We start from the raw sequence: 25,580 nt of genomic DNA, 5'->3' as shown, positions 1-25,580 counted from the left end.
CAGCTCATGCCTATAATCCCAGTACTTTGGGACGCCAAGTTGAGAGGACCACTTGAGTTCAGGAGTTCAAGACCAGCCTGGGCAACATAGTGAGACTTTGTCTCTATTTAAAAAAAAAAAAAAAATTAGCCAGACATGGTGGTGTACACCTGTAGTCCCAGTTGCTCAGGAGGCTGATGAGAGAATCCCTTGAGCCCAGGACACTGAGGCTTCACTGAGCTATGATTGTGCCACTGCACTCCAGCCTGGGCTACAGAGCGAAATCCTCACTCAAAAAAAAGTTGGTCTTGTAATGACATCCTTATGGGATTACAGCACTTCCACTTATAGCCATACTTGTCATTAAACCTAAAAGACTAGCTTATATATTACAAACTTGGAAAATGGAAACAATCAAAGGAAATCACAAATATTTCTTTAAGATTGATATGCCCTCGAGGTGGTACAAATTGCTTGAGGATATCTCTGATATAGTATGTTAATAATTTATAATCAGAAGAATGTGAAAATGCCACTTAAGTTTGATGATTCTGCTCTGGCTCACTGGGTTTGAAATATACATATTTAAAGAATCAGGAATCACCTATTAATATATTCATGAAAGGCCAGCCCCCAGTTCAATGTCATGGGTAGAAGACTGCCTGAAGCAATGTTTTCCAGTTCTGATGAACACCTATAGGCCGAGGCCAACTGTGTTCCAAAATCTATACCAGCTTAAGGTCCGTGAGTCAGGCAGCTCATACTCAGAGCATTTGTATCATGCTACATGTTCCTCACCCCTTTTGGTTTTTAAAGATTGAAAATGGGAAAGAATGATCATGGGCCTTTAAAAAAAAAAAAAAAAAACCTTCCGTTTGGGGAGGCTTGAGGAGAGTAATATAAAAGTAGTCTGTGGTAACAGTAAAGACTGCAAAGCAAAGCCCTGCAAGACTGCTCTAAATATCTCAGGAAGCGTTCGTTTGCATGAGATTAAAGTGTTGATTAAAGCCATTTCATTCAGGGTTTACAAGGATGTGCAGTGTTAGGTTTCTGGTGCCTTAAACATAACTTGCAATTCTTGTAAAATTTGATTGTTTCTTTATACAGTCAAATTTCATCCTGTTCACATCTATTTTGGTTTATGTGACATACCTTTCTCTATAGGGGTTGGATTGATGTCATAGAAAGAACGGAATACCAAAGTTCACATCCCAAGTCAGCTATCTCTCTACTCTCTGGTCTTAGAGAAGTTGCTGGACTTTTCTGAGTCCTAATTTTCACAGCTAGAGAACAGAGACAAGAGTTTTTACCTTGCAGGTTTTCACCAGGAGTGAAATGAAAGAACATATGTAGAGTGCTTCATAAATAACAGGTGTTCAGCATTTGTTCCTTCACCTCCTCTCTCTCCCTGCCTGCTGACGTCAGTTAACAGCCTGACCCTTTTTCTGCTAAAAGACATAAGATAGGTTTGTCAGATGTGTATTTATCTTCCAAAGTTTTCCTGCTGCCATTACGAAAGGATTGAAAAAGTGAAAGCAATAAATAAACATTAAAATAGAAATAGCAGAAAGAAAACATTGACTCCACAGACCTTGCTGCCTCTAGATCGTGTTTGCATTGAACATCAACATGAATATTCTCATACTTTTCAGGATGAACGCCACCTTTTTCCTAAGTATTGCAGCATTTCTTTCAATAAAATTGGTTTTTAAGGTAATATATAATTTGCTTTCATCAGAGTATCTAAAGCATTTTTCACATCAAACTAAAACTGGTTTCTGTGGACTATCTGCCCCCTTGAGTTTATTAACTATATGTGTGTGTGATATATATGTATCACCAGAATACTGAGGTGAAATGTTGGGGGAAGAAATAGTCAACTGTTTAGTTTTATGATGAACGTCATATCCCTGATACACTTGGAAAAACATGTCGAGAATGGCCTTAACATTTATCTTTTCATCCAGATGTTTGATTTAATGTAGACATTACTAGCTTAGGATTCTCATATCAGTTCCAAAGGACTTTCATCTTACACAGATCCTCCATTTTAATCTTCTCTAGGTGAACAGTTTGTCAAACCTCAAAATTAGTAACAAAGGCCACCAGCCTTGACCTGGGACTTTGAGCAATTCTGAGATGCAACAAGCTTCACTTGCACTAAAAAAAGCTTCTTTGAGCATGGATTTTGTATCTTTATGTAGGGCAGTTCAATACCAGTCCAGTCTTGAAGGCTTAAAATTCTTTTGATATGAATCAGTCCCCTGGGCTGCCCCAAATGGCAAAAAAAAAAAAAAAAAAGTAAAGAAGACCCTATAATACCTCAAATACACATTTAACCTTTTAGCTGAATAAGTATGTATACATTTTTAATTGTGAAGTTACTGCTTTTTGGACCTTAAAGACCTTTTATGGGTCACATGTTTTTATGTACTGTTATCACATATCCCATGTTTTTATCTGATATCATCAAGAAAATTCAGTGATGTCTAGGAAGTTTCCAGTTTATGGACAGTTAGATTTGAAGTTCAGAGCATTTTCTCATAGAAATTGTAGTCCGGGAAAGGAGGCCTGGAGCCCCTCTACAGAAGCTAGGACGTGAGCTTAACGTAGTTTATGTACTATGGGACTCTGCAGGGCCTTGAATGTGCTCAGATGTGAGGCGAGGGTGGAGTGTGCAGGGCTTCTCAAGCTTATTTGGCCATGGTAGCCTTTTTTATTTATTTATTTTTTTTGAGACGGAGTCTCGCTCTGTCGCCCAGGCTGGAGTGCAGTGGCACGATCTCTGCTCACTGCAAGCTCTGCCTCCTGGGTTCACGCCATTCTCCTGCCTCAGCCTCCTGAGCAGCTGGGACTACAGGCACCCGCCAGCACACCTGGCTAATTTTTTGTATTTTTAGTAGAGACCGGGTTTCACCATGTTAGCCAAGATGGTCCCGATCTCCCAACCTTGTGATCCGCCCACCTCTGCCTCCCAAAGTGCTGGGATTATAGGTGTGAGCCACCGCGCCCGGCCTTTTTTTTTTTTTTGGAGAGTACCCCTCAGGGGTGGCCTTCTGCAGAACACATTTTGGAAAATGTTACATTTGATGATCTCTAAGCCGTTTTTGTTGCTTGGAATCTACCATAAATTCAGCTTGTGATATTTTCAGTTTTAAATGACGGGGAGATGAAAATAAAAAGACTAGAGCAAAACAGAATTAGTGTTGTCAAAAAAAAAGCCAATATATACAGACAAGCAAGCACCAGGCCTGCTCTGTATTCTGGAGTCTATGCTCTCGTTATTGTCGTAGCTGATTTCTAATCATATCCCTAACTTGCTAGGCCTGGAACACATCTCACCCACTGTAGAACAAAAGCTTCCCCAAACTCCACCTTCTGGGCAGTGAGAACTTGGGGAAGAGGGAACTGTAGGGTGAACAGAAAAGAAGGATGTGTTATGAGACTAGGAGTTGTGAGAGTTAAAAATGGACTCAGCTTTTCTCTCCTCTGCTCTTAAATGAGTGGAGAGAATTCTACACAAATGGGACTGCCAGAGAGGGAACGGGCATTTCAGTGGCCACCAGATCTCGAGGCTGAAGTGATCGTCCTCAAAAGGCCACTATAGGTGAGAGAGAGAGAGAGACAACCAGGGTAATTTCAAAACTGTTGTCTTCTGTATTTTATTTGCTCAGTTACTCTAGATTTCTCAGTAATAGAGAGTTGATATAGGTCAACATAGAAAGATTTTGATGCATTCTCCATGGGAGTATCAGATTTGTATCAAATATCTGAGAAGAGCCTCATTCAATAGTTTTAAATGTTAAAAGGTGTTCTTCTTTTTTAATAGCATTAAAAGCCATGGCTTTGCTGCCAGACCCTTGCTAATTCTCACTCCTCTGAAAAGAATGTGTTTGCAGTCTTTGATATTTTTAACCATGCTCATTTTTCGCTTGCAACTCCCAAATCCTGTGCTCCTCGGTGTGCAGCACATGGCGAGGCTGAGACGGCCTCAGGAGTGCGTAGAGAATGTTGAAGACATGGTGCGGGGTGGGTGGGACGTGTGGGAGACAGAGCTCCCTCTTCCCTGTGCTTTCTTGGCTGAACGTGGGCCATGTGAGGATCTAAGCTGGAGAAACAGAAGTGACAAAACGCAGGAAAACATGGTCAGCCGACTGTGTGATCACCTTCTGTAGTACTCTCCCATCCATATGCACGAAGCCAGCCAAAGTGTGGGGCAAGAAAAACACTAGCATCAACCACGTGGTCGTAATCAGTGATACCTACGCCACTTCCAGCTTTGGCTCTGCTATGAGTTTGCTTGTTGGTTTTCTCATCAGTTTAATAAAATTTAAATTCCTGGCTGGGCACACTAGCTTATGCCTGTAATCCCCAGCACTTTGGGAGGCTGAGGCAGGAGGATCACTTGAGTCCAGGAGTTCAAGACCAGCCTGGGCAACATAGGGCAACCCCATGTCTGAAAAAAAAAAAATTTAATAAATAGCCAGGCATGGTGACACACACCTGTAGTGCCAGCTACTCGGGAGGCTGAGGTGGGAGGATCTCTTGGGCCTGGGAGACATTGAGCTGTGATTGCACCACTGCACTCCAGCCTAGGCAACAGAACAAGACTCTGTCTCAAAAAAAAAAAAAGAAAAGAAAAGAAAAGAAATAAAAATTTAAATTCTTGAACGCTTTTTTAAATGCCGAGATTACTTCCATGGAGTAGTTTGAGGTCCCTGAAGAAAAATATTTACGGCTTATGTTGCAGAGATTGTCCCACAAAGTGAGAACTTAAAGATGCAAAAGAACTCTTGCTATTGTTGATGTTAGTTCACCTCTGACAACTGAATTAATATCATGGAGGCAGGTGATCTCTCTCATTCTGTTTCTCATTTTCTCCACCTGAAAATAGCCTTCAACCTATTTGACTGTGATACTGTGAAAAGAAATGGCAATATAAGAAAATGTCACAATGCATAGAGCCCTTAAAAATTGAACTCGAACACTTTCCCTGGTTACTCTTCTGCATACAAAGTGGCAACCTACAGGTAAAGTAGAAGCCATTCCCTGGCCCTGTCCAGCCAGCTGAAACTCAGCAGCAAGTCAGCTGCAGGAGGGACGCTGCTCCTAAGAGGAGCAAATGGCCCTGATGGAATAAAAAAGACAGCATCCCATCCCAATGGTGCTTCTACACTAACACCACCACCTCCCAAAAAAGAATAGATAAATTAACAGTGCTGGGTTTCATTTATCCAGATGTCCTCTCCATTGGCATACATCACTGAGAACTAACTAGGCCACAAAGACAAAGATGGTTGGATATTCAGAGATCTTCTCATCCCTGTTTTGGGGGTGGGGAGACAAAATTATCAGTGCCTTCAATTGATCCCATTTTTTGTAAAGTTAGAAACCAGACATTCTGAAATTGTTTTCACAGATTGCTTTGCAGCATTTATGCATGTATTTGTTGCACCCCGCACTTGTAAATAACTAGCAGTCAAGTGTCATGATCAGGGGGTGGCCTTTAGAATCAGTCTGGTTTTGAATCCCAGATCTGCACTCTTAGCTTCATGGTTTGGGTGAGAATGCCACGGGCCAGGCATGGTGGCTCATGCCTGTAATCCCAGCATTTGGGAAGCCAAGGCGGGCGGAGATCACCTGAGGTCAGGAGTCCCAGACTAGCCTGGCCAACATGGTAAAACCCTGTCTCTACTAAAGATACAAAAATTAGCCTGGCATGGTGGTGCACATCTGTAATCCCAGCTACTTGGGAGGCTGAGGCAGGAGAATTGCTTGAACCTAAGGCTGAGACAGGAGAATCACTCGAACCTGGGAGGCGGAGGTTACAGTGAGCAGAGATCGCACCACTGCACTCTAGCCTGAGTGACAGGATGAGACTCTGTCTCAAAAAAAGAAAGGCCAGGTGCAGTGGCTTACGCCTGTAATCTCAGCACTTTGGGATGCTGAGGCAGGAGGATCTCTTGAGCTCAGGAGTTCAAGAGTGGCCAGACCAGCATGGTGAAACCCCATCTCTACTAAAAATACAAAAATTAGCCAGGCGTGATGGTACACACCGTAATCCCAGCTACTTGGGAGGCTGAGGCATGAGAATCACTTGAACCAGGAGGCAGAGGTTGCAGTGAGCCAAGATGGCGCCACTGCACTCCAGCCTGGGTGACAGAGCAAGACTCTGACTCAAAAAATAAAAAAGAATGCCTCTAATCTTCAGTCTCCTAATCTGCAAAATAGAGATGATAATAGGACACCTCCTATGGTGATTGCAAGGATTAAACAAGGTGACACATACATATTTCCAGCACATGGTATTCAATAACTCTTAGCTGCTGAGGACACAGAGAGTAGCAGAAGCAGTTAATAGTGATGCTTATATTCTTGTCAGACCCTGTGTGAGGCTTTATGTCCCGGTTTTTGATTCACGACATATGTTTGTTGCTGCGTGCTTCCACATCTGAGGGAAAAAAGTCAGATTCCATATAAAATGCATTCCTGTATTGATAGAGTGCCTGCCATGCGTTAGACACACATCCCTGCTCTCCAGGAGCTCATGGTCCAGCAGGAGATGAAGGGACACAAGCAAATAGTTACAACAAAATCAGATCCATGCCACCCGGGCACTACACCAGCAGCCAGCAGGGTGGGCTCTCCAAGAGGAGGGACGCACAGGTTGGAAGCCGAACATTTAGTCTGTGTGAACACGTGGTCGGTTTGGAGGCACGGCAACTCATTAATTCAGTTTAGAATAGTGAACTCAGGGTATCAGGTAGGCATCTGCAATAAGTAAAGGAAAAGCCATTTATATTTGCTGTGCTGACTAAACCAAGGAAACAGGCATATCCATTTGAGAAAGATTTAAACAACAAGGGTTCGAATTTAAAAGGTTTGAATCTGGTGAGTGACCCACGTCCAATGCCTCACAAGTTAGTGAAGAGGCCAGGCGCAGTGGCTCACGCCTGTAATCCCAGCACTTTAGGAGGCCGAGGCGGGCGGATCATTTGAGGTTGGGAGTTTGTGACCAGCCTGGCGAACATGGTGAAACCCTATCTCTACTAAAAATGCAAAAAATTAGCCAGGCATGGTGGCAGACACCTGTAATCCCAGCTACTCGGGAGACTGAGGCTGGAGAATTGCTTGGACCCAGGAGGCGATGGTTGCAGTGAGCTGAGATCGTGCCACTGCACTCCAGCCTGGGTAACACAGTGAGACCCTGTCTTGAAAAAAACAAAAAGTTAGTGAAGAGTTCCCTACAGCTTCCACTGGAGCTTTTACTTTTGAGGAGCAGGGGAGAGGTCGAAATCTGGCATTTCTTCCTCCTGTACCGCCTTTGCACAAACCCTGGCCAAGTTACAGGATAAAGATTGCAAGTTTCTTCCTCCCAGGCAGGCCAGTCCCTCTGGATGGGTGTGACAGGGCTGCTGGCCAGCCACCTTAGGCTGTGGTTCCGTGAAGACAGGTGACCAATGTGTCGGGCTGCAGTGCATGACATCCACAGAGAACCTGGAATGCTATTAATATAAGAAAGCAAGTCATGGTTTAACAAAGTAGGGCCCAACCTCCTGTACTTGGGGTGAGGCATAAAGTTAAACCTCAGCAGATACAGTGGAATGCTCGCCCCCTTTAAAAATCTGGTTTTTGAAGAACGTGTAATGGCATGCGAAGACCAACTATGAGATAATGTTGTGCAAAAAAGGAACTTATGAGACTGCACATAAAGTATGTTATGATTTTAGACTCATAAAGTATTCTAGTTTTTAAATTCATATTTAAATATTCATATAGGAAATGAAAGTATTTGGGTGTATATACAAATATAAAAAGAAAATGCACCAAGATGTTAGCAGTAGCCATATCCCAACAGTGGAATTTCACAGCTGAATTTTATTTTTTCTTTTATTCTTAGTATTTTCAAAATTTTTTACATCTGCCCCTGTTATAATTAGGGAGATAAAGGAATCTCGTGGCTCTTTTAGTTAGCCAAAATTAGCCCTAAAGAAGCTACCTGCATTTTGGCCAGTTGATTTGTCATCTTGGCCCAGATAGACATCTTAGCAGAATTGCTAATGTTTGTTTCTAAATGCTGAAGGCTGTGATTGGGCACTATTTATTTCTATACAATCTATGAAGACTAATTTCTGGCTGGTACTTGAGAGAACTAACTATAGGTAGAGCTAAAGAGATGTCAATGAAGTCTGTGAATATGCCCGGAATATTCTCGAAGTTATTTTTGCCTCAGGACGTGGGTGAAGCAAGTTGTAGACCAGGCTTACCCCAGGTCTTAAAAAAACAAGTACAAGCAAAACATAGCATAAAAAGAAATGTCGCTTCTTTCTGGAGACCCCACTGAGAACGCAGATTGAAAAAAAACCTTCTTGTGTCTTCAGCCCCCCTGTGGCATTATCTGCACTTGTCTAGCTTTTGTTCTTCAGGTCTGCCTGTGGGAGAGAAGACAGAAGGAAGGAATTGGCTCTGGCCATCCATAGTCCCCCTTTTCTTAACCTTAAGGTGCAAGTTCACTTATCTTAGGGACCTACCAGGCAACTTCCTTTTTGTGTTTAGCCAACAAACATTCCTTGAGCACTTGACCTATTCTAAGCCCTACAGATGCAACGCCCAGTGAGACCAGAGCCCTCAAGGAGCTCAGTCAACTGGGGGAATCAGCCCTACAAGGAGAAAATCATAATAAATACCACATGGTAAGTAGGGCTGTGCCCTACTTGTGGGACCGCAGAGGAGGGGCACCTAACTTAGCCAGGGTTGGGAGGACAGGAAAGGAGATTCAAAGAAGGCTTCTGGAGATATGATGCCCGAGGTGAGTCTTCAAGGATAAGCAGTAACTCACCGGGCAAAGGTGGGAGATGGCAAACGCGTGTATTGCCAAGAACAAATCCATTTTATAATAGATGAAATGCTTGGCCATTTGGAATAGCATTTGGGGGTGATTGCTGGAATGAAGATGTTTTCTGAGATGAAGGGCAGCCCCTTGGTGGTGACTGCCTCTCTGAGCTCTAGCTGGTGGGTTATGGAGCCCTGCAGTCTGGCCTCTGGGTAACATGCCACTGTTTAGCACAGCATCAACTGTGCGTGCATCTCTAAACTGAATCTGTAGTTGACTGGGTAAAAGCCCCTTCTAATCAGAGAATCCTGAAACTCCCAGGGTGGAAAGGGACCAACAGGTCACCTGGACCACATCCACTTCTCAGTGGCAATAGGTGCTGTAGGTAGGTCGCCCATGGTGGAGCTGGCCTATGCAGGTGATCCAGGGACTCTGTTTATGGCCTCTATTCACTGATAGACACTTTTCTATCAGACCTCCCGAGGTACTTTATGACACCCAAGCTTTTCTGCCCTGGGCTCCCACATACAGACACAGACCTTCCCTTGAACATGTCTGCATCTGTACCCTCTTCATGGTGTGGGTGAGCTTCTGCTGACCCCTGTCTGGGCCTGCAGCTCTCTGATGCTATGGAATTAATACATTTGTTCATTCCATTCCAGTCATGAAAATGTGGCCATTGTGTTTCTAATGGTAATGCAAAGCACTGCGAGGCAGGTCAAAATGGTCCACTCAGAAAGAGCAGCCTCCCAGCCTGGGCCAGGAGGGCCTTTCCTCCCTGGATGGCCTCCTCCCCAGATTCCTTCCTCCTTTGTCATATTCGCCAGATGATATGAAGCTTTATGCCTGACATACCTTGTCAGCCATTTGGGCAGCAATGCGTTCAACAAAGTAAGCCCTGGGATAAATATCTAAGTGAACAAATGGACAGTGTTTCTACCATGCCTCATTCCATAAAGGATTGAAGACAGCCTACATGAATAGGTATAGTAGTCTGAAAATACATATATATATACACACAAATCTGAATTAGGGAAAATACAGACTAAAAGGAAGCTCCATATCAAGGGAAAAGTTGTAGCATCAATATACAGACCATGGAGTTCTGTAAAGGTATGGGACCTGAGCTCTCTCTAGCTCTGAGGTTTTAGCTCTGAGCTTCCTGGAGGTCAAGCCAAAAAGGGAAATGCAGTAATTTTATGCTCCATATTTCTTTGAAAGAAAAGTATGCCCATTCCTTTCTGAAAACAATATTTTAATAAGACTTAAGTATGAAAGAACTTCCTGTCCTAGACCCCCATGAGGGGATACTGTGTAATAATGTCTTCACCAACATTTGTACAGTGAATCTCCAAAACACAAGATGGTGTTCTAGAGGGTGCCTCAATGAAATAGGCACAGAAGACCAGCACATTCATGAAAGCAATGAAGGTAAGATAGCCCAGTGGCATGAAACACTGGCTAATCTGAAGTCAGATCTGCACTTGAATCCTGGTTCTGCTGTATGAACTTGGCCAAGTTGTCAATTTCGCTGATCCTTAGTTTCTCACACGTAAAATGAGGATGGTCATTCCTCCTCTATAAGGTGTTGTGAGGGGTAGACAATGCACAGAAGGCACTTAGCCTCGTCCCTAGGATGTAGTAGGCAATATCGTGTGTAGTTGCTGCTGCCACTGCTTTATCATCATTATGAAAGGAAATAAAATACGGTTCAAGTTCATAGGCAGTTTGACTTCGTGCAGAGATCAAACTTTGCACAGCTACAAGAGCGGATTGACTGCATGTCTATAAGTTAATATCCACATAACAACATTTTTCACTTGGGCTTGGCAGAAGTTGGACTATTAAAGGGTCAACTCCGCACTTGGAGTAGAAGTATTAGGGTTGCAGCTTAAAGGAAGAGCTTGATACTTTAAAGTCTCACAGAGAAGATGTTAGAATTGGCATCCAGTATGAAAACTGAAGAGCCTAAACAAGATTCTTTGCCAAATGAATGGGCAGCTTCCTGGCACATAGAGGTGAGCCATGACAGCACCTACAGAGAGGTCCCGGATTTTGCTGGAAAGTAGTTCCCAGCCCTCTCAGCCAGAGAATGAAGAGACCCTCAGAACTCCAAGGTGATGCAGAAAGAATAAGATACATCCGGGGCAACATGTTGAAACCCTGTCTCTTAAAAACATACAAAAATTAGCCAGGTGTGATGACACATTACCTGTGGTCCCAGCTACTCCAGAGGCTGAGGTGAGAGGATCATGTGAGCCTGGGAGGTCAAGGCTTCTGTGAGCCGTGACTGTGCCACTGCACTGCAGCCTGGACAACAGAGCGAGACCCTGTCTCAAAAAAAAAAAGCAAGAATAAGACATTTTAAACTCAAAAGACTTTCTCTTGTTTTTAATTATCAAAATGGAAAGATTATTTTATGACTGTAAAAATTATTAATCCTCATTTAAATAAAGTTCCAAACATACAAAAATATAAAGAGAGAAATCATCCAGTCTCAATACACAGTGACAACTACTATTCACATTTGATCCATATTGCTATTTTCTATGCATATATATAGATCCTATCTATGTGCATATGTATACATATATTTTTACATAGTCTTTTAACCCATTATTTATTTATTTACTTTATTTATTTATTTTTTAGATGGAGTCTCACTCTGTCACCCAGGCTGGAATGCAGTGGTGCGACCTCGGCTCACTGCAACCTCCACCTCCTGGGCTCAAGCGAGTCTCCTGCCTTAGCCTCCCGAGTAGCTGGGATTACAGGTGTGCACCACCACGCCTAGCTAATTTTTTGTATTTTAGTAGAGACAGGGTTTCACCGTGTTGCCCAGGGTGGTCTTGAACTCCTGAGCTCAGGCAATCCACCCGCCTCCAGTTTTCATGTTAAATGGCTACCTGGTATTCTACTTAATCAGTCCTCTAATAATGAAAAATTTAAACACTTTAATGAATATTTTTGCACATGTATCAGTGAACCCTTGTGCCTAAGAGATTTTCAAACTAAGAAACAAAAATCTTAGTGATGTACCAGTTAAAATAATTAATTACCTTGGTGGCTAGAGCTTTTTCTAGGGGACAGATTGCCCACCATCTATGATGCAATTTTTCTCATACTAGACTGATGAATATGCTGGGTATAGCCTCGAGGACAAGGATGCAGGAGGACAGTGAGGAAGATCTCTTTGTCTCTCCATGAGCCTCCTCTGGATGTAATGAGAGACTTGATGGACCCTTTTACTCCCCGATGTCATTCAGTGATCACTTCCTGGACATTGTCTATAGGCTAGGCATGGGCCTGGCACCAGGGACACAGCCCTTAACACTTGGAAGGAGCTTGGTAAATATCTGTGGTGATGTTCAATATCCATGACTGCCTTGAAGAAACCACAGTAAATATAAGCTGACCTGCATATCTTCAGCTTGCACAAGAAAAGCAAGTTTGCATCCCCTGATTGCATTAGGATTTATCTTCATGATACAATGGTTCCTTAAGCTCCTCTAATGTAGCAGTTATTAATTCGAAGATCAAAATCCCAGGCCGGGCGCAGTGGCTCATGCCTGTAACTCTAGCATTTTGGGAGGCCCAGGCAGGAGGATCACTTGAGGCCAGAAGCTCGAGACCAGCCTGGCCAACACAGTGAAACCCCATCTCTACCAAAAAAAAAAAAAAAATTAGCCAGGCGTGCACGCCTATAATCCCAGCCATTCGGGAGGCTGAGGCAGGAGAATCACTTGAACCCGGGAGGTGGAGATTGCAGTAAGCTGAGATCACACCACTGCACTCCAGCCTAGGTGAGAGAGTGAGACCCTATCTCAAAAAAAAAAAAAGAAAAGAAAAGAAAAAGAAATCCCTGGGGAAGAAGAGAAGGGAAGGGAAGAGGAGAATTCCTGTGCTTCCCAGGAGGTTTTTCCCCATTGGACTGGGACTCCCTGCCCTTCTTCCCAAATAGCCACTACTGAGGATGGGAGTTGCCTCGTATATTTTACGTCACCCTTGGAGAAGCCAAAGATGAAGAATTCCTGTGTTGATGGTCTCTGTGGAGTCACGAAGCACACCCCCGGCCTGGAGGCTGCCTCTCAGCCAGACTGGGCATGAGACCCAGGCAATGGGCCAGTAGGTGACCTCACCACAGCCAAGATGGGTCAGTCACTTGGAAGCTCAATTGCCTCATGTTTTTTAAACTTTTTAAAGCAGATTACAGAATTTTTTTATTTTATCTTATGTATAGTTCTAAGGTGTAATGGTCAAGAAGAGTATAGCCTCTCAGAACAACTGGATTCAAATCCCAGTTTGGCTGGGTGCTGACTTCATGAGCAAGTTATTTAACCTTTCTGAGCGTAATTATCTCATATGCAAAATGGAAGTAATAGACCTACGGCATACAGATGTGGTTAGGATTGAATTAAAGAGCCCATGTTGAAGCACTTAGCATGGTGCATGGCACACAGTAAATAATAAATGCTAGCCGGTATTGCCATTTGGTTAAATAATATTATTAGCCATTATCAGAACAATCCAGTTAGGTGGGTACTGCGTATGGTATTATCCCCATTTTAAGATGAGAAAACCAAGGCTCAGAGTATGCTGTTTTCAGTAATCAACCCTCACACCTGCACCCTGCATGCACACACACACACACACACACACACACACACACGTGCACACATGAACACACATGCAGCTCTCTTTCACTGGTGGTCTCTGTAAGGCAGAAAATACTCCAGACCAATTGCCATAATAAATGTGTCTTAAAAGACTTATGCTAGAAAGACCAAAACAAGTATCTTCCAATGAGCTTATATGAGACAGGAGGAGCCAAGGTCGGAGATAGGCCAGGTTACAGCATTCGAGAGATGTGAGGTAATAAAGGTAAAATTAAATGAGTTTAAATTTATGCCCAAGGGAGGTAGTAACTGGAGATGAGAGCATAATTTTGCTGACTTCACTGCAGCGCTGTGGTTTGAGCCAGCAGATGGGATGGGACACCTTAGTGCTCACTGTGATCAGTGAACTTCCCCACAGCCAGGGCAGCCAGGGGACGGGGTAGCTCCAGGATTGGCCTCCTGGCTAAGCAGCATTCATCACAGCCCCTGGGCTCATGGGTCATCTTCCTGTTGTCTGAATGAGGGTCCAGCCAGGCTTCTGCAGCATCACATGGTGCTCCAGTTATCTCTTGCCGTGTAATAAACCACCCCAAAATATAAAATAACATCCATTTATTATGTTCACAATTCTGTAAGTCAGGGATCTGGGCTGGGCGTGGCAGTCCTGCTCAACAACATCTGGGGCCTCAGCCAGGGTGCCTGCAATGGCTGGAGATGCTGTAGCAGCCCGACTGGAGCCATCTGTCTGGGCCTTGAGTCTTCTCTCCATGCGATGTCTGCTGGAGCTCCAATGTCTTTGAGACCCCTTCACTCCCAAATCTTGAGCCTGCGCTGGCCTGGCTGAAACCGTTGTTCCTGTCCAGGCAGCCTCTCCTTGTGGCTAGCTCAGGCATTCTCATAGCATGATAATCTCAGGATGGCAAGAACTCTTTTTTTTTTTTTCTATTTTTTTTTAAGATTGAGTCTCAGCTGGGTGCGGTGGCTCATGCCTGTAATCCCAGCACTTTGGGAGGCCAAGGCAGGTGGATCACCTGAGGGCAGGAGTTCAAGACCAGCCTGGCCAACATGGTGAAATCTTGTCTTTACTAAAAATACAAAAAATTAGCCAGACGTGGTGGTGGGCGCCTGTAATCCCAGCCACTTGGGAGGCTGAAGCAGGAGAATCCCTTGAAGCCGGGAGGCAGAGGTTGCAGTGAGCCAAGATCGTGCCATTGTACCCCAGCCTGGGCAACAAGGGCAAGACTCCATCTCAAAAAAAAAAAAAAAAAGATGGAGTCTCGCTCTGTCACCCAGGCTGGAGTGCAGTCACACAACCTCGGTTGACTGCAACCTCTGCCTCCCAGGTTCAATAAATTCTCCTGCCTCAGCCTCCCGAGTAGCTGGGATTACAGGCGCCTGCCACTAAGCCTGGCTGATTTTTTTTTTTTTTTTTTTTGTATTTTTAGTAGAGATGGGGTTTCACTAATGGCCAGGCTGGTCTTGAACTCCTGACCTCAAGTGATCCACCCACCTCAGCCTCTATATTAGTCTGTTCTAATACTGCTAATAAAGACGTACCCGAGACTGGGTAATTTATAAAGGAAAGAGGTTTAATGGATTCACAGTTCCACATGGCTGGGGAGGCCTATGGCAAAAGGCAAAGGAGAAGCAAAGGCACATCTTATGTGGCAGTAGGCGAGAGAGCGTGTAGAGCGTGTACAAAGGAACTCCCATTTATAAAACCATCAGATCTTGTGAGACTTATTCACTCTCACAAGAACAGCATGGGAAAGACCCACCCCCATTATTCAATTACCTCCCACCAGGTCCCTCTCACAACACACGGGAATTATGGGAGCTAGAATTCAAGATGAGATTTGGGTGGGGACACAGCTAAACAATATCAGCCTCCCAAAGTGCTGGAATTACAGGCGTGAGTCACCGCATCCAGCCAGGATGGTGAGACTTTTTACATGACTAATTCCCCCAGAGTAACGTTCCTAGAGGCCCAGGAGGAAACTGCAAGACTCCTCATGATTCAACCTCACAAATTCAGCATGTTGCTTCTGCTATATCCTATGGGTCAAGCAAGTCAGTAAAACCAGTCCAGATTCAAAGAGCAGATTCGACTTCTCAACAGGGGAACACCATGGTGTGCACGGGAGGGGAGAGTTGATGGCAGTCATCTTAGAGACAAGCTGGGTAGACATGGGTTGGGCCAAGAGCAGGAGATTTTGAGCACAGATATTGGCTCATGTCAAGTTCTGTAACTTTCTGTCTCTGTAATGTCTGGAAAGTTATTTCATCCCTCTGAGCCTCCACTGCCTCATCTATAAAATGAGGATAATATGCTACTGCATGTGATTGTGGTAAGACTTAAATGAAACAAAGATAATGCTTGGCACATCTCTCACACGTATTAAGTTCTTCCTTAATGGTAGCTAGACTGAGTATTAACTAGAAATGTTATGATTACTCCAGCTCGTCCTGTGGATATTCATTCACTCATTCATTCAGCAAGCAAGCAAGCATTTCTTCAGCACCTGCAATGTGCCAGGCTCAGTACCAGGCATTGGCCTCCCCACAGTTGCAGGGATAATATGTTGAAGGCAGAGACAGTTGGGCTTTCAGATTTTCTGGGTGTCACCATGGGCTCTTCAGAGCCAGCCAGCATCATTGAGGTTTGCAAGATGGGCTTCTCACCTAAGCCTTCTGATGTTACAATATAATTTTCAGCCTCATCCCAGTAGAGTCTTCTCGTACATGATAGCAACTCTCCTCCCACTTCAGATGGTAGGGATGTTAATAGGAGAGGCAGGAGAAGTGAACCTACAAAAAAATGGGGGTTCTTTCCCCATTCACATGTGTGTCCTCAGGTCCCATGGGATGAGCATCTGTTTCCCCAAAAGGGCCCTGGTGTGTCGGGATGGGCAACACAGCACTTGGAAGGTGCATCTCGGTGCCCATGGGCCCTCCTGGCATCCAGCATCAGTACCACAAACAGGCTGCAGACAAGAGAGGAAAAGTAACAGTGTCCAATCCTGTACTATACATAATCACAAAAGAAACTCGACAAAGCATTCTAAAATAAAACTAAAGCAAGATGTCAAGGAAAATGTAAGCGGAACCAGGAGAAGCCATTAGGCAGAAAAACTTAATCCAACAGTCTGGTCTGTGTGTCTTACTTGAGCAGTTTCCTAATACCAGGAACTAATTAAAAATGAAAGGGCAGGACTTCTAACACATTCTCTCCCAAAACCTTTAGGCTTCCCATAATCATGTGAAAAACCTCACTTGCTCAAATGAAGGTCTTTTTACTTTCATTTGAAGATACTGGAGCTTTAAGTAGATCTCACTTTCAGTAACTTGTTTTTAGGTTAATGGTAAAGGAATTCACACTCATTAAGTTCCACTGTTACAGCAGATAAAGACCACATGTTACAGAATCACTGAATCTCACACCCTCATCTTAGTCTAGTTTCCCACCCAGAACAGGAATATCTGGTACATGTCCCCAACAGATGGGAATCAGCCATCTTCCACAGTAGCATGAACAAGACCAAGAGCCTGTGTCTTCATTCTGAGACTACAGAAGTCGGAAGCCCCGCCTGCCTTTCAGAGGGGACCCACGCAAACAGTAAGAGGCAAAGCTGACGGTGACGTGAGTGCCAAGTGTAGGCAGTGGAAAGAGCTCAGCCCTCTTTGTGCAGTGATGGTCAGAGCTGTCTCCCAGACCTCCTCCACTATCATTTGCTGGTGCGTTACTAATTTACTAGGCTGACTCATCTCTGGAGGCAAACACAGGCTCAGTGTTCATTGCAAGGAAGTGCTCAGCTTGCTGTGCAAGGTGCAGTACCTCCAGCAGGCAGATGTCTGTCTTGTAGGGTCAATATTTCCTAACAACTCACTTAAAGGAGACAGATACATCCTCTCTCAAACCAACTCTCAAGCTCAGAGGCATTTTCCCCACTTGGTTCTGAGACCATCACAATTGATCTGGCATGGATCTGGAATCTGGTTGGTCTAGAACCCATGGGCCTCTTCCCCATGGCCTCAGAAGGCACCATCCTGCATCTTCCTCTCCATCATCATCATCAAATGGGAACAAATGCAAACACATCTCCCCAGCAGCAGTGTGGGAATCGGGCTCCCAGAGCGCTTGATGAGGGTGGAGATGGGCAGGAACAGAGAGGGCCAGCTTAGTTGCAATATCAGCATCAGCAGAATGACATTTCTGTGATTTTTGAGAAACCATGAGTGGACATTCTAGGGACATTCATCAGAATGAAAACTTGGATGGCCAGGCACAGTGGCTTACACCTATAATCCCAGCACTTTGGGAGGCCGAGGTGGGTGGATCACCTGATGTGGGGAGTTCAAGATCAGCCTGACCAACATGGAGAAACCCCATCTCTACTAAAAATACAAAATTAGCTGGGCATGGTGGTGCATGCCTGTAATCTCAGCTACTTGGGAGGCTGAGGCAGGAGAATTGCTTGAACCCAGGAGGTGGAGGTGGCAGTGAGCCGAGATCATGCCATTGCACTCCAGCCTGGGCAAAAAGAGCGAAACTCCGTCTCAAAAAAAAAGAAAAAAGAAAACTTGGGGCACACCATGCCTGCTCTCAGCTGCTGCAGTGACCTTCAGAACGCTCTGTGACCAGTATGCATCTGCTTCTCTGATGCTCTGTGACCTCAGGGTGTGGTGGACACCCTGCCTCTTTTGGGTCAGACAATGTGACGGTTTCTCAGTGAGAGAAGACCAGGCAGAGCCGTGCTTGGAAGAAAAGGCAGAAATCAAAGATACACATTTGGAGAAGAGAAGAAAACTAGAAATCGTCTTGAGAAAAGGACTGATTGAAGGTCGGAAGAAAAGAACTTTTCTCCCAGGCGCTGCTTGGCATGGCATCTGGCCTGACAGAATCTCCTGTCTCTTGCTGATTTCATGATAAAATATAGAGTGGACCCACAGGGAGAGCAAAAGCCTCAAGAAATAGCTAGGGAATTGGCTCTGTTGGAGAGCACTGTTTGCGTGCTCACTGCTGCGACTGTGAGCCGCCACACCAGCATGACTAATGCCTGTCCTCTAGGCCTAAATTAGATTTTGATTGTGTTTCGTAGATGTTCACTGAATCACAGATGTTTGAGGTAAAAAGACCCAAACTTCTCAGGAACACCTCCTGTGGAGTGTGTGGGATCATCCTCACAGGCAAGGCTGAAGCGCTCCCAGGACTCAGCAGAAATACCAGTAGTAACCCCTTACCTTCCAAGGCCTCGGGGGCAAACCAACTTCCCACAGGGAGAGCTTTGAATGGTGTGGGCTCCTGGGGCCAGTGGGCTGTGGGGCCTGCTCCTCCTGGGGCTAACTCAGTATCTGTAAGCAAGTGTGCCCTATCAGTGTGTAAACCAAAAAGTATCTGAGACAAGTCTCGGTCAATTTATTTTGCCAAGGTTAAAGATGCACCCATGGACCACGTGTGGTGGCTTACGCCTGCAATCCCAGCACTTTGGGAGGCTGAGGCAGGTGGATCACGAGGTCAGGAATTTGAGACCAGCCTGGCCAACATAGTGAAACCCCGTATCTACTAAAACTACAAAAATCAGCTGGGCGTGGTGGCACGCCCCTGGAGTCCCAGCTACTCGGGAGGCTGAGGCAAGAGAATCGCTTGAACCCGGGAGGTGGAGGTTGCAGTGAGCCAAGATTGTGCCACTGCACTCCAGCCTGGGTGACAGAGTGAGACTCCATCTAAAAAAAAAAAAAAAAAGAAAAAAAAATGCACCCGTGACAGAGCCTTGGGAGGTCCTGAGAACATATGTCCAAGGTGGTCAGGGCACAGCTTGGCTTTATACATTTTAGGGAGGCATGAGACATCAATCAGTATGTGTAAGAAGTACGTTGGTTTGGTCTGGAAAGACAGGATAACTAGAAGTGGGAAGGCGGCTTCCAGGCCATAGGTAGATAAGAGACAAACAGTTGAATTATTTTGAGTTTCTGAAGATTGGAGCCTTTCACTGAATACACAATTTACAGGAATAGTCACTTATGCCTTAGTCTGGCTTAGGGAAACAACAGGACAGAGGAAGCAATCCGATATGCATTTATCTCACATGAGCAGAGGCATGACTTTAAGTTCTGTCTTTTGTCCACAGGAAATTTCCTTGTGGGCAAATTGTGAGGGAGGTATGTAGCTTTTTTATCTTTGTAGCTATCTTATTTAGGAATAGAATGCAAGGCAGGTTTGCCCAACACAGTTCCCAGCTGACTTTTTCCTTTGTCTTAGTGATTTGAGGTCCTAAGATTTTTCTTTTCACAAATGACTAATGCCTGGTGTAAACCCTAAGTTGGACCCGGAGTGTCCTGTTCTTTGTAGATTTCCAGTGAATCGCTGCTGCCTCTGGTGAAGTAGTTCAAGTTCCTCCCTAGTTCACTTCCCTCAGTGTTCCTCAGCCATTCGACCCATTCTAATTTGCAGTGTGCCAGTAGCAAATGCTTTCTCATTTTTCTTGCAGAATTTAGCCTATGAAATCATCCTAACCCTGGGACAGGCATTCGAAGTCGCTTACCAGCTAGCACTACAAGCAAGAAAAGGGGGACACTCCTCCACACTTCCAGAAAGCTTTGAAAACAAACCCTCCAAACCCATCCCCAAGCCCCGCGTTAGCATTCGCAAGTCCGTGGTAAGTAGAAAAGATACAGATGTTCTAAAAAACCTTGAACAGGAGGAAAAGGGGCTGCTAACCAGGCCCTTGTGTGGTGTGGGTGCCATTAGAACCCAGGGCCTCTTCTTCATCCTTTCCGTTGGCCTCCTCCTGGCATGTGTCCATCATCACCTCTGCGTGGTTCCCACCAAGTCTTGGGTACCATCTCCTTCAACCTGGAGCCTCCAGAGAAATCCACTTTCTCAGTCACCTGCAGCAACCCTATGAAGGGTCTCAACAGCAGGTACTGCCGTTCTTGGTGAATCTTACCTAAAGATTCGGGAAAGCTTGGGAGCAGTGTTCCCTGAGGCTTCAGCTGCCATCCCATCAGAGGGTAAAGCCTCCTACAAGCCCCTGGCCTCCAGAGAGGTTTGCAGAGGTACACAGTGATGATGTCCTCGGTCCCCAGCTAGACGAAGCGGGAGGCACAGGCTGCCCTGCTATATGCAAGGCCTGCGCCATGGCCCGCGTGCTTTGTCTCCCACAGCTGAGGCTTCCTGCAGCATGGTGCCTGTTCAGAAGGTGCAGCCCCTCCTTCTCAGCATCTGCCTTCCTCCAGGAATTTCTTCCCCTTCCCTCCCACAGGCTCTGCAGACATCCTGTCCCAACAGGCTTGCATGACTTCAAAGCGGCCTCCTCTGGTAGTAGCAATATCCAAAAGCTGGAAGTTTCCCAACCAGCCTCCCATCTGGTTTCTGCCCCGGCTGCCGTATTGCATCCTAGAAACCCTGGGACTCCCCCAGAATGCATTGCTCTCACGCCCCCGAATCCTTCCATCTGGAACTGTCTCTCCTCCTCCTCACCAGCCCCCACCTCCACTGTCATGGGGGAACAGCAGCAGGCATTTTTAACGTTTGCAGGGAGGCACCTCCCTTTGTGACCATGCGGTTCTTGTTTTCAGTCTTCTTTTGGGGGCCTACCCCTGTCACCCTTCTTGGCATCATCAACATCCACAGGGATGACCCCTCCAGCATCTGGTCTCACGGTTCCCTGACAGTTTACTTTTGGGATCTTTCCCTCCGGCCCTAGCCATTCGCTCCCGTGTCCATCACTCATTACCGATCATCCCCAGGAGCTGCATCTCCTCTGAAGTCTTTCTTCCGACGCCACGCTCTGAGCCCCTGGTCCTCCCGTTCAGCACTGACCCAACCCAACACACTGGCTCCCAGTTCTGTATCTCCAGCCCTGGGCACCCCCCAACTCCAGACTCACGTGGCCAGCTTCTTTCACATTTCCACCTTGATGCTTCACAGACATCTGAAGCTTAGCATGTCCAGGACACAATTCCTGATTTTCCCCTCAAAGCTCTTCTCTCACCAACTTCCCCACCCCACAGCCACTCACCATGCAACTCAAGCCCAAAGTCTACAAGTCAGCCTGGATTCCTGTCTTCCCCTTACCTCTGTATCCAGCCCATGAGCAAATCCCATCCACCCTACCCCTCAAATATATCTCAATCCCGTCCACTCTTCCCCACTTCCTCCATCTCTCTTCCAGTCGGGGCCACTGCTACCTCGTCCCAGGCCTATGCAGTATAGCTCCCTGAGACTCCCCTCCCCACACAGCAGAGATCAGTCATGGCACCCTCTGCCCCAAGTACCCAGAACGCAGTTTCCCACCACAGTCCTCTGTGATGCTCAGGTCTTCCCATTCCTTGACTATATAATGCTCACTCCTACCTGAGGCCTTTATGCCACCTGCTCCCCACACCTGGAATATCCTCCCCCGGTTTCTGCATGGCTGACTTCATCTTGTCATTCAGGTCTCGGCTACTTGAAGAGGCGAATGTCCTAACCACCCAATCTGACGTAGACACCCAGTCACCTTCAAGCATGTCATCTGCTTTTAATTCTATGTAGCATTTATTAATTGAGGGTTTGTTACTGATGGCTTATTGTCTGTCTTCCTCCACAAAAATGTAAGTTTTGGGCCAGGCACGGTGGCTCACGCCTGTAATCCCAGCACTTTGGGAGGCCGAGGTGGGCAGATCATGAGGTCAGGAGATCTAGATTCTCCTGGCTAACATGGTGAAACCCTGTCTCTACTAAAAATACAAAAAAAAAAACTTAGCTGGGCGTGGTGGTGGGTGCCTGTAGTCCCAGCTGCTCAGGAGGCTGAGGCAGGAGAATGGTGTGAACCTGGAGGCGGAGCTTGCAGCGAGCAGAGATCGAGCCACTGCACTCCAGCCTGGGCGACAGAGCGAGACTCCGTCTCAAAAAAAAAAAAAATGTAAGTTTCATGCACACAGGGACCCCACCTGTCTTGTCACCACCAGGATCAGGCCCATAGCAGGTGTTCAGCGAATATCTGTGGATGACGAAATGAGGGCCTGTGGATGGATTTCACAAGCATATCTTTGAGATTGATTAGGCTGTTAAGTGTCCAGGAATTTGCAGAATGTTTTAGAGATTATCTCTTAGACTATTGTATTCATTCTCATGTGGGCTGAAGAAATCTGTTCACAGCAGGTGCCTCTATCTGACCTTACCCTGGTCCCCATAGGCTTCTTCCAGAAGAGCACAAAGGGTTGGGTGGCATAAGAGCTCATAGAATATTCATCCAGACGCCTTCAAGGGAAATAGGAAAATATACAGTGAATAATACTGATGTTATTTATGTGCTTCAAGATCAGTCCCCCTCGACAGGCATTAGTATTCTCGTTCCTTCAGCCCCGGGCATTTCTTGGTAAGAAATATTCAGTGACCCCTAAGAACACGTGAGGTCCTCCCCACAGCTTTATGGAGATACAGTCAAGGCATGGTAGAAGGCAGCTGCAAAGCTCACAGTGCCAGAGAAATGGGAGAGGCCTTCCCACAACCCCAGGCTCTGAGAAGAGCAGGCAGCTAGGACAGGGCAGGCAGACCTGGAAACACCAAAGGAAGAGGCAGCCATGGTGTAGATCCACCTTGGGGCCGTTCCTGAGAGCAGACAGCCGCCCCGCCCCAGGAGTGTCCCGTTGTATTTGTATGCACAGGGAAGAAACCATTTTAGGATTTGTCTCAAGGCTCAGGCTGACTGGGCCCCTGCTCACCTCCTCACCCTTAGTTGTCTGCCCTCCTGTTCCCCACCCTGCAAACTGACCCCAACCCCTCAACGACCATTTTCCCTTACCTCTGGGACGGTTTTTTATTGCTATGTGATATTTTGACACATGTATACAATATGTAATGATCATATCAGTAATTGAGATATCCATCTCCTCAAATATTTTTCTTTTGTGTTGAGAAATTACAATTCTTCTAGCTATTTTGAAATATACAATAAATTATTGTTAACTATAGTTACCCTACTGCGCTATCAAATACTAGAACTTACTCCTTCTATTTAACCATATTTTTGTACCTATTAACCAATCTCTCTTCATCCCTACTCTCCCTTCTTCACTTTCCAGCCTCTGGTAACCACCATTCTACTCAATCTCCATGAGATCCACTTTTTATAGCCTCCACATAGAGAACATACAATATTTGTCTTTCTGTGTCTGGCTTATTTCACTCAACATAATGACCTTCAGTTCATTCATGTTGCTGCAAATGACAGGATCTCATTCTTTTTATGGCTGAATAGTATTCCATTGTGTATATATACCACATTTTCTTTACCCATTCGTCCATTGATGGACACTTAGTTTGATTCCATGTCTTGGCTGCTGTGAATAATTCTGCAATAAACATGGGAGTGCAGATATCTCTTTGATATACTGATTTCTTTTCTTTTGTATATATACCCAGTAGTGGGATTGCCGGAATACATGGTAGCTCTATTTTTAGTTTTTTGAGGACCCTCCATGCTATTCTCCATAGTGCCTTTCCTAATTTAGATTCCCACCAACAGCGTAGAAGTGTTTCTCTTTCTCGGTAGCCTCACCAGCATCTGTTAGTTTTTGTCTTTTTGATAGTAGCCATTCAATAGTAGCGGGGGTGAGGTGGTATCACATTGTGATTGTCATTTGCATGTCCCTGATGATTAGTGATGTTGAGCATTTTTACCTATACCTGTTGGCCGTTTGTATGTCGTCTTTTTAGAAATGCCTGTTCAGTTCTATTGCCTGTTACTTAATCAGATTGAGTTGGTTTTGTTTTTGTTTTTGTTTTTTATTTTTGTTTTTTGCTATTGAGTTATTTGAGTCCCTTGTTTATTCTGGTTATTAATTCCTTGTCAGATGGATACTTTTCAAATATTTTCTCCCATTCTGTAGGTTGTGTTTTCGCTTTGTCGATTGTTTCCTTCGCTGTGCAGAAGCTTTTTCACTTGATGTAATTCTATTTGTCTCTTTCTGCTTTTGTTGCCTGTGCTTTTGAGATTTTACCCAAAAAATCTTTGTCCAGACCAATGTCCTGTAGTGTTTCCCCAATGTTTTCTTCCAGTTCTTTCATCGTCTCAGGTCTTCCCTCTACGTCTTTAATCCATTTTGAGTTGGTTTCTGTATATAGTGGAAGATGAGGCTCTGTTTCATTCTGTGTATAGATTATTCTGGGACTTCTGCATGTGCTGTTTCATCTACTTCAAATGCCCCCTCCTCCACTCTTCAGGCAAATACTTGCTGGTCCTTCGGCTGTCCATTTAAATATTACCTCATTCTTTCGATACCATTTATTCAACAAGTATTTATTGTGTGCCTATTATTTACGGGGTTGCCAGGAGCTTTTCTGTGTTTTGGAGAAAATGGCAGTGATCAAAACAGACAAAATCCTGCCTCCATGAGCATACATGGCAGTGGAGGATGAACAAATAAATATGTGATGACGCATAGTGGCAATAAGTATTGTGAAGAATAAGGCAGAAGAGGAGAGCAGAAAAGTTGGGGTGCTTTTTGTAGGAGTAAACAGGAAAGGCTTCTAGGAATACAGGTGCCAATGGAAGTGGCATTTGAGCAGAGACCTGAATGGCATTAGGGCATGAGGCATGCAGATGTCTGGAGAAGGGAACTCGGGCAGAGCAGATGATGAGTGCAGAGGCCCTGGGCGTGGGCTTGGTGGGCAGGAACAGCGAGGAAGCTATGTGGCTGCAGCAGAAAAATCAGGTGGGCAGGGGTACTGGAGGTCACGGTGAGGAGTTCGGGTTTTGTTCTGACTGACTGTGATGGAAACCACTGGAGAGTGAGAGCCGGGGAGTGGCATGCCTGATTCACCTCCTCCAGGAAGCCCCCCTGGCTCCCAAGGTGTGTGTGCCCACATGGTGCCCTCTCTTCCCCTCGTATCTCACCTCTCAGCACTGAAATCCGCCTCTGTCTGCTCCCCGTCTGTGTGAACAAGGGCAAGGGCTGTGCCTTATTCACCGTCACCCTCAGGGTGCCCTGCAGAGAGTCGGTATGCGGTAAATGTGTGTCCAAAGAGCGAGCCCGCGAGCCGCCTAGACCAGCATCGCCGCCCCGCGCCTGGGGCGAGGGGCCTCGTGTGGGTTCGCCAGCGGCGTCCGCGTGCATGCGCGCACCCGCGCGGCGACCGTATAACAGGCATCAGCCTTTCTGTTTTA

At 45.5% G+C, this 25,580-nt stretch overlaps 1 protein-coding gene and 1 long non-coding RNA gene across 11 annotated transcripts in view; one reads left to right on the top strand and one right to left on the bottom strand.

The window, feature by feature from the left end:
* Positions 1–25,580, top strand: part of ANKS1B (ankyrin repeat and sterile alpha motif domain containing 1B) — a 1,278,065-nt gene that overhangs the window by 1,240,735 nt on the left and 11,750 nt on the right. For all 10 annotated transcript variants that reach the window (XM_024256170.3, XM_024256173.3, XM_024256168.3 and 7 more), the window contains 1 exon segment: positions 19,917–20,084. In XM_024256170.3, the coding sequence (XP_024111938.1) occupies positions 19,917–20,084 (168 nt within the window).
* On the bottom strand, positions 7,816–25,487 carry LOC129049331 (uncharacterized). The gene is made up of 3 exons (XR_010135671.1): positions 25,311–25,487; positions 11,025–11,142; positions 7,816–8,411 (listed from the first exon to the last, which is right to left on the bottom strand). It is a non-coding gene; the product is annotated as an uncharacterized LOC129049331 (long non-coding RNA).

The sequence above is a fragment of the Pongo abelii genome, chromosome 10 (assembly GCF_028885655.2).
Source record: "Pongo abelii isolate AG06213 chromosome 10, NHGRI_mPonAbe1-v2.0_pri, whole genome shotgun sequence".
In the NCBI taxonomy this organism is placed as follows: domain Eukaryota; kingdom Metazoa; phylum Chordata; class Mammalia; order Primates; family Hominidae; genus Pongo; species Pongo abelii.
The sequence above is the reverse complement of the archived record's forward strand: the minus strand, read 5'-3'. Positions and strand labels throughout refer to the sequence as shown.